Here is a 9,883-nt window from a genome sequence, read left to right as displayed (position 1 = left end):
GACTTTGTTTGAGGAATGTGCCAAGTGGTATAAAGCAAAGATGACACCTTTAGGTCAAAAATAGTATAGGTGCCCTTTAATGGAGAAGCGTGACTGTGTTGGCGAACGATGGAAAATCATAATCCGTACACAAATATGGACCAGAAGAAGAACCAATGCAATTATGCATTTGTTTTCACAGTACATTTGCATACATATTTCAAAGCACCATGAAGGAAAGGTTTGGGTGACATTAGCACCTGGCAAAATCTACATTTCTTAATCCTTTTAAAGAGAAAATAAATGCAATTTCACAGTGTCAGAAACAGTGAAGCTTTGGCACCAGGCAATTACTGCCGGGATAAATTGGGGTGTAGGTGTCTCTGTGTGTGTTCATAGGAGAGAGTGACAGACGGGCGGACGGACGGACCGACGGGCGGGCGGGCGGGCAGACAGACAGACAGACCCAGGTGCCAGGCCGCGAAAGCCACTCTTCTCTTGGCACAGGCCCTGGCAGGGCTTCTATCTCTGACTATCTGTTTGTGTCTCCTCTGCAGATGGAGGTGAATGCAGACGAGAAGCGCCATCGCACACGCTCAAAAGGTATCCGAGGTGCGTCTGCACTCTCCTCAAATCACTGCAGGCGCCACTCAGGGTGACCTTACCCCAACCTACAAGCACACACATACACACAAACACACACAAATACACACACACACACACACACACACACACACACACACACACACACACACACACACACACACACACACACACACACACACACACACACACACACACACACACACAGCTCTTTCACTCACTACTTCACTCTTCTCCTCACACTGCCTCTCACCTCACAAGCCATCCTATATGAGACACTCTTGAATTCACAATTCTCCAGGCAGTCTATCCAGCCAATTACATCGTGTTAGTGTGCCTGCCTCCATTGAATATGGTTTTCACTGTTTTTAACCTTGATGAAAGCATGCTTTTAAGATATAGGGATTACTCTTTTTCTTTCGCATCCCCTCACTCATTATTTTCTCCCCATCCCTCTCTGCCTTCCCTCTCTCTTCCCTCTCTCTCTCCTCTCTCGCTCCCCTCTCTCTCTCCCCTCCCACCCTCTCCTCTCTCTCTCCCCTCCCTCTCTCCCCTCTCTCTCTCCTCTCTCGCTTCCCTCTCTCTCTCCCCTCCCTCTTTCCCCATCCCTCTTTCTCCTCTCTCTCTCCTCTCTCGCTCTCCCCTCTCTCTTCCCTCCCTCTTTCCCCGTCCCTCTCTCCCCTCTCACTCATCTCTCTCTCTTCCCTCTCTCTCTCTCCCCTCCCTCTTTCCCCATCCCTTTCTCCCCTCTCTCTCTGCCTGTATTTCTCAGTGCCTGTGGAACCAGCGATACCAGAGCTGTTCAGGTCAGTATTACTGATAAACATTGTCCCTGTTCCCCTGCCTTTCCAGCTAACCCCCATGTGTGTGAGTGAAAGAGGGAGGGAGGTAGAGAGTGAGAGGGAGAGGCTGAGAGATGAAAGGCCATGAGGGCCGATAATGGCTGTGGAGTACTCCCAGCCTCTCAGTGTGCAGCGAGAGACGAGCACTACAATCACCTCTTCAGACAGGAGGGCGACGCCATTTACTCTGCATGCTACTTCCTTGGGTTTCCTCTCTCTTTTATTCTCATCTCTCACTTTCTCTCCCTTATTCACTCTGTATCTCACTTCATCTGTACCAGTCGCTCTCTCGCTATTTTCTCTCTAACTCTCTTCCTTTCTGTCTCGCTATCCCGTTTCTCCGTTTTTTTCTCTCCCTATCTATCCTGACAAACCCTATTGCCAGTAAATAATTCAAGTCGAAGTTCTCTTTGATCAAATCTAACTTATTAAAACCCACTGCAAACTCCATCGTTAGCCTGTACTGACAGGTGGATAGACCTGTCAGTACAGTGGGCATAAGACGATCCTGAATTGACCCTTTGTGTTGTCCCTGCTAACTAAGTTTATTGAATTGCATGTACTAGACGCCCAGGGGTACGAGCAATACCGTCGGGGGTATGCCAAATAAAAATGTGATTCACATATTCAAACAGTCCATTTATATTTTCCAACGAGGTTATACATTTGGGTGAGTTTTTTTTCTCACCTGAGTAGCCTTGTTTCACTTCCAAAAATAAAATTAAACCATCTAGTGTTCAGCATAATAACAACACAATGTCAAATACAGGTAGCCAAATACAAGTAGCCTCACATTAAGCGTTACTCTCTCGCGGCAATTCCACTAACGGCCCATATTGTAGCCACACGAAGCTGCTGCTCATTCCTTTTGCTCGAAAATGGATAAATGGCAACAACAAAAAAGTATGGCCCGTGTTCATAAAGACACATAACAGCTCTACCTGCACCTGTCGACAAAACAAGTTGTTCTGCTTCCACGAGCACATTCAATGCTAGCGTTAGTAATTCTACATTTGTTGTTAGCCCAGCTAGCATGGACACTGACAGTTATGAATCTGATGCAGCCGAAGAGCTACTGCCCCCTTATCTGGGAAGGCACCGAACAACAGACAGGGATGTTGGACCATCGAAGAGGTGCAAATATGATGAGGATTACATTGATTTGGGGTTCACTTGTATTGGGAGTAGTGCCTTTCCTCACCCACAGTGTGTTATTTGTGCAAAAGTACTATCTCACAACTCGATGAAACCTTCACTCTTGCGCAGATATTTTGAAACAAAACATGCCAATTTAAAAAATAAGCCACAGGAGTTTTTTGAGGGAGAATAACAGTGTGATTTGCCAAGGCAGGATACTCTGAGTGCAGCCCAATCCAGAAATCTGGCAGTGGCTTCTGATTCAATTCAATTTTCACAGAACCACTTGTTGCAATTTCGATGAGGCTCTCTTGTTCAGATATCGGTAAGTGGACTGGAGGCAGGGCATGAGAGGGATAACGAATCCAGTTGTTTGTGTCATCCGTTTCGGGAAAGTACCTGCGTAATTGTGCACCCAACTCAGGTGCTTCGCTATATCACATTTGACATTTGAGTTTATTTGCACACAAAAAAATCATACAATGACAGAAAGACCTGTGTGTTGTCCTTGTTAATGCAGACAGAGAAGAGCTCCAACTTCTTAATCATAGCCTCAATTTTGTCCCACACATCGAATATAGTTGCGGAGAGTCCCTGTAATCCTAGATTCAGATCATTCAGGCGAGAAAAAAAATCACCCAGATAGGCCAGTCGTGTGAGAAACTCATCATCAACACATCTTGACCACCAAACTCCATTTGATGTCACAAAGCTGTCCAGTACTTTAAAAATACATTCTCCGATTGTCGTGGTTTCCAGTGGTTTCCAGAAGAGGATGTCTTCCTTAATTGACCTCCCATAAACGTATCGGACATATACCAGGAGCTGTGCCAGGCCCGCCACGTCTGTTGACAGCTGTAATGCATAGAATTCACTGGCTTGTATGCGAAGCAGTAATTATTTCAAAACGTCTCCTGCCATGTCACTGATGCGTCGTGAAACAGTGTTATTTGATGAAGTCACTGTCTGTATAGTTTTTTGGGCCTTTTCCCTCAGCATTGTCCCAGCCATTCTGAGGGAAAAGCCAGCCATTGTCCCAGCAGGAAGAATTAAGTCCTCCACAATAGTATGGGGCTTGCTGTCCTAGCCACTCGGTAGCTCACCATATAAAACGCTTCTAGCCCCTTCTTATTAATGGTATCTGTTGCTTTTATACATGTCTTACTACTTGAAAGTCATCTTAAGACACTGATGCCATTTGCAACCACATACCTATGTGAGAGTGGATTCTCGGCCCTCACTAGCGTGAAAAATAAATACAGGCACAGACTGTGTGTGGAAAATGATTTAAGACTGAGACTCTCTCCAATACAACCCAACATTGCAGAGTTATGTGCATCCTTTCAAGCACACCCTTCTCATTAACCTGTGGTGAGTTATTCACAATTTTTGATGAGCAAATAAAGTTTTATATGTAAGATGGCTAAATAAAGAGTAAAATTATTGATTATTATTATATTATTATTTGTGCCCTGGTCCTGTAAGAGCATGTTTAATAAATGTATCGTATAGTGTGTGGCAGGCTTACAATGATGGCAAAAAACAACATTTGAGAGTGCACTGACCCTGCTGCTAGAGGGGGTACGCAGCTGGAGGTTGAATGTTTGAAGGGGTACAGGACTATAAAAAGTTTGGGAACCACTGTACTAGACCATGAAACCCATTGATGGGATCAGCCCACTGAATCTCCCTGCATCGATGATGGACAACCTTACTTTGGTGCTCCAGTTATCCATTAAGAGTTCTCATATATGTCTTTTATTTGGCCATTTAATCCTGGTCCGAAGATACTTTTATACTTTCAGCCTTTACAGGCTGGGATAAGTTTTTTTGAGACATAACATTCTGGACCCACCTATCAATAAATAATATCCCACCTGGACGCATGCAGTATAGCTTTCTAATTTCCACAGACAGTGTGGCTCCCCATCTCTACCTCTCTCTTCCCCCTCTTTTCTTTCTTTCTTTCCCTCTCTCTGCTCTCTCCCTCTCTTTCCTTTCTCCACCGCTGCCTGCAGATAGCAATTAGTCAGCAGATCGATGGCCAGCCTATCTCCAGGCCGAGGCGTCCATAATGCCGATAATGCCGCTCGATGGCGTCGCTCCCCAGAGAGTGGATAGTCATCAGGGCAAATACGCCTGACTTTCCGTGACGGTTCTGTCTGGTCTGGTCTGGGGAGATATGCCACTGTGATACTGGAGAGGGTTATGATGGTTATGATGAGGATTAGGCTAAAATGAGAGGAGGGGCTAGGTGAGGGAGTAAGACCAGATTGGAGTGTGAATAACCATAACAGTGCATACGGTACATACAGGAGTACAATAAGAGTGCATTGTGTGTAGAGTAAAGGTAGAGTAAAGGTTGCCTTCCCTGTAGCTCAGTTGGTAGAGCATGGTGTTTGCAACACCAGGGTTGTGGGTTCGATTCCCACGGGGGGCCAGCACAGAAAAAAAAATCTATGAAATGTATGCATTCACTGCTGTAAGTCGCTCTGGATAAGAGCGTCTGCTAAATGACAAAAAAATGTAAAAAAACAAAAAACAAAAAAAAAATGTAGAAATGTTATATGATTTCAAAGGGGGAGGAACATCCAATAAAAGTGTGGAGAAGAAAACAGAAACTGAACAGCATATTAATAGTAGATTGATGGACAGATGGAACAAGGGAAGAGTGGATAATTGTGAGTTATGTCCATACTCAGTGTGGAGAATGGTGAGCTGTGTGCATACTCAGTGTGGAGAATGGTGAGCTGTGTGCATACTCAGTGTGGAGAATGGTGAGCTGTGTGCATACTCAGTGTGGAGAATGGTGAGTTGTGTGCATACTCAGTGTGGAGAATGGTGAGTTGTGTGCATACTCAGTGTGGAGAATGGGGAGTTATGTGCATACTCCATGTGGAGAATGGTGAGTCGTGTGCATACTCAGTGTGGAGAATGGTGAGTTATGTCCATACTCAGTGTGGAGAATGGTGAGTTATGCCCATACTCAGTGTGGAGAATGGTGAGTTATGTGCATACTCAGTGTGGAGAATGGTGAATTGTGTGCATACTCAGTGTGGAGAATGGTGAGATGTGTGCATACTCAGTGTGGAGAATGGTGAGTTATGTCCATACTCCGTGTGGAGAATGGTGAGTTATGCCCATACTCAGTGTGGAGAATGGTGAGTTATGTCCATACTCAGTGTGGAGAATGGTGAGTTATGCCCATACTCAGTGTGGAGAATGGTGAGTTATGCCCATACTCAGTGTGGAGAATGGTGAGTTATGTCCATACTCAGTGTGGAGAATGGTGAGTTAGGTGCATACTCAGTGTGGAGAATGGTGAGTTATGTGCATACTCAGTGTGGATAATGGTGAGTTATGCCCATACTCAGTGTGGAGAATGGTGAGTTATGCCCATACTCAGTGTGGAGAATGGTGAGTTATGTGCATACTCCATGTGGAGAATGGTGAGTTAGGTGCATACTCAGTGTGGAGAATGGTGAGTTATGTGCATACTCAGTGTGGAGAATGGTGTGCATACTTAGTGTGGAGAATGGTGAGTTATGTGCATACTCAGTGTGGAGAATGGTGAATTGTGTGCATACTCAGTGTGGATAATGGTGAGATGTGTGCATACTCAGTGTGGAGAATGGTGAGTTATGTCCATACTCAGTGTGGAGAATGGTGAGTTATGTCCATACTCAGTGTGGAGAATGGTGAATTGTGTGCATACTCAGTGTGGATAATGGTGAGATGTGTGCATACTCAGTGTGGAGAATGGTGAGTTATGTCCATACTCAGTGTGGAGAATGGTGAGTTATGTCCATACTCAGTGTGGAGAATGGTGAGTTATGTCCATACTCAGTGTGGAGAATGGTGAGTTATGTCCATACTCAGTGTGGAGAATGGTGAATTGTGTGCATACTCAGTGTGGATAATGGTGAGATGTGTGCATACTCAGTGTGGAGAATGGTGAGTTATGTCCATACTCAGTGTGGAGAATGGTGAGTTATGTCCATACTCAGTGTGGAGAATGGTGAGTTATGCCCATACTCAGTGTGGAGAATGGTGAGTTATGTCCATACTCAGTGTGGAGAATGGTGAGTTATGTCCATACTCAGTGTGGAGAATGGTGAGTTATGTCCATACTCAGTGTGGAGAATGGTGAGTTATGTCCATACTCAGTGTGGAGAATGGTGAGTTATGCCCATACTCAGTGTGGAGAATGGTGAGTTATGTCCATACTCAGTGTGGAGAATGGTGAGTTAGGTGCATACTCAGTGTGGAGAATGGTGAGTTATGTGCATACTCAGTGTGGATAATGGTGAGTTATGCCCATACTCAGTGTGGAGAATGGTGAGTTATGCCCATACTCAGTGTGGAGAATGGTGAGTTATGTGCATACTCCATGTGGAGAATGGTGAGTTAGGTGCATACTCAGTGTGGAGAATGGTGAGTTATGTGCATACTCAGTGTGGAGAATGGTGTGCATACTTAGTGTGGAGAATGGTGAGTTATGTGCATACTCAGTGTGGAGAATGGTGAATTGTGTGCATACTCAGTGTGGATAATGGTGAGATGTGTGCATACTCAGTGTGGAGAATGGTGAGTTATGTCCATACTCAGTGTGGAGAATGGTGAGTTATGTCCATACTCAGTGTGGAGAATGGTGAATTGTGTGCATACTCAGTGTGGATAATGGTGAGATGTGTGCATACTCAGTGTGGAGAATGGTGAGTTATGTCCATACTCAGTGTGGAGAATGGTGAGTTATGTCCATACTCAGTGTGGAGAATGGTGAGTTATGTCCATACTCAGTGTGGAGAATGGTGAGTTATGTCCATACTCAGTGTGGAGAATGGTGAATTGTGTGCATACTCAGTGTGGATAATGGTGAGATGTGTGCATACTCAGTGTGGAGAATGGTGAGTTATGTCCATACTCAGTGTGGAGAATGGTGAGTTATGTCCATACTCAGTGTGGAGAATGGTGAGTTATGCCCATACTCAGTGTGGAGAATGGTGAGTTATGTCCATACTCAGTGTGGAGAATGGTGAGTTATGTCCATACTCAGTGTGGAGAATGGTGAGTTATGTCCATACTCAGTGTGGAGAATGGTGAGTTATGTCCATACTCAGTGTGGAGAATGGTGAGTTACGTGCATACTCAGTGTGTGTTTCTGTTTCATCGCAGCTGTCCAACACAAGGCTGTGATGGAAGTGGACATGTCAGCGGCAAATATGCAAGACATCGAAGGTAAAACAATCTCCTTTTGGTCTTATTTCAGTAACGGATTAACCATTCTTTCCACTTCTACTGTACACTAATGATTTCATATTTTTTTTACTGGTATATCCTTTATTGAAACGCATTCCGATAGCCTACCATAATTGTTTCCCCTCAACCAGGTTTGATGGGCAGGTTACTGCACTAATATGTATTCCCATCCCTTTGTCATTTGCATATGTACAGTGGGATATGCTAATCATGTTTTCTAGTGCATAAGCTCTCCATAAAGCTATTCATAAACAAGCACTCAAAATGGAAGGATCTCTCTCCTCTCTAAAGAACATGCCTGTGTTCTATTCCTTCCCCTTTGTTCTAAAATACCAGGCTCATTGTGAACTAATCCCATTTTCCCAGTCAGACAAAGAGGGGGTTGCTGCCTTACATAACCGGAAGCAGACACTTTGGGCTTCTCCTAAATACGCAGTCAAAAGAATTGGTAGAATTCCCTCCTTTTTAGATAAAGGCTGTGACTATTGTGTATATATATTATGTGTATCACAGGAGGTTGGCGGCACCTTAATTGGGGAGGACAGGTCCGTCGCAATGGCTGGAGCGGAATGGTATCAAATACAAACACATGGTTTCCAGGTGGTTGATGCCATTCCATGTCTGCCGTTCCAGCCGTTATTATGAGCCACCCTCCCCTCAGCAGCCTCCACCGATGTGTATACTAACTTGTGGTTCTCATGCGTGGGTACCACATCACCACAAACACTATGTTAATCATTATGACATCACATGCGTCAGACCCGTTCACACTCGTCTCTTAAACAGAGCGTTTGTATTTGTCTCTTACTAAATACAGGGCAGAGCCGTTCTCTCCCTGTCAGCTCCTCTTGGGCTGAAATGTTCAGTACAGTTGAAGAAGGTGGATCATTGCTAACCCTTAGTTAAGCTTGATGAAAACCCTTTGAGGTCCAACTAGTTGCTGATAAAACAATACATTAATTGTGTGGGTATTCATCAACTTTCCTTGTGGAATTGTTGTACCCTGCAACTGTGGACACTTTTGGATGTGCATACTGTTCCTTTGAAGTGTCTCTAGCTACCTGTTCTAACTCCATCTCAGTTAAGACACAGGTTTTCTCTGTCCTCTGGTTGGTGGAATGAGAGAGGCTAGTAGTTCTAGCTTTAATCGCCAGTGTCAGAGCTGGAACATGGCCGTCCAAGACATTATCCAGTTAATTTAACATTTTAATTATTCAAAATCATTGTAGAATGTGATGACCGTGTCGGTGAATCGGGAACTAAACTAAGTCACGCACGTGTGCGCATTCACACACGCACGCACGCACGCACGCACGCACGCACGCACGCACGCACGCACGCACGCACACACACACACACACACACACACACACACACACATACACACACATACACATACACACTAGCTTTCCCACAGAAATCTCCCACCCTGGTCACGTGCCAGGCTTTCCAGTGTTATAATTACTTGCCCTTGTCTGGTTGGGGTCATTACTCAAACCCCCTCAGAGGCTGGCGGCCCGCTGGCTTAGGTCTTGCCGCCATCTTGGACGTCAGCACAGTTGATAGACAGCAGCGCTCTGTACCGTATGTATCTTTATAGTGAGAGAGAAGAGAGAGAACGGACAGTATGGAGAAGGCTGCGTATAGCCATGCACTATTTCCCATCTCTGTTTTTTCTCTCTCTTTTTCTTTCTCTTTCTTTCTCTCTCGCACACAAAGAGAAGACAAAGAAACACTCCTCCTCTTAGTGTGACGTGTCCATCCCACCAGCCAGTGCTTTGCTTTGCTCAGTGGATAATTGAAGATAAATAAAACAAACGAGAGGCTCAATCCATCAGCATGCCTGGCTAAGACTGCCTTGCTCAAATACTCTCTCTCTCTCTCTCTCTCTCTCTCTCTCTCTCTCTCTCTCTCTCTCTCTCTCTCTCCATCTTCCCCTCTCTGCCCCCTCTCCCTTTCAATCATTCTCTCTCACGCTCGGCCATCTCCGGCAGCTAATTTCTCCTTCAGATGGTTCCGTGCTCATTTGCATACTTATCAAAGTGTTTTGACTATCCGACAGA

General features: G+C 44.9%; 1 protein-coding gene across 7 annotated transcripts in view; it reads left to right on the top strand.

Moving 5' to 3' along the window:
• The window catches only part of LOC106610767 (myelin transcription factor 1-like protein), a 127,821-nt gene that overhangs the window by 45,182 nt on the left and 72,756 nt on the right, over window positions 1–9,883 (top strand). For all 7 annotated transcript variants that reach the window (XR_006770930.1, XM_045723410.1, XM_045723409.1 and 4 more), the window contains exons 3-5: window positions 537–582; window positions 1,355–1,388; window positions 7,737–7,799. Coding sequence is in view for 6 of the 7 variants with exons in the window: in XM_045723410.1 (XP_045579366.1) it covers window positions 537–582; window positions 1,355–1,388; window positions 7,737–7,799 (143 nt within the window). In the remaining variant the exon portion in view is untranslated. The remainder of the gene's footprint in view (window positions 1–536; window positions 583–1,354; window positions 1,389–7,736; window positions 7,800–9,883) is intronic.

The sequence above is a fragment of the Salmo salar genome, chromosome ssa09 (assembly GCF_905237065.1).
Source record: "Salmo salar chromosome ssa09, Ssal_v3.1, whole genome shotgun sequence".
In the NCBI taxonomy this organism is placed as follows: Eukaryota; Metazoa; Chordata; class Actinopteri; order Salmoniformes; family Salmonidae; genus Salmo; species Salmo salar.
Note: the sequence above shows the minus strand (reverse complement) of the source record. Positions and strands in the feature narration are given on the sequence as shown.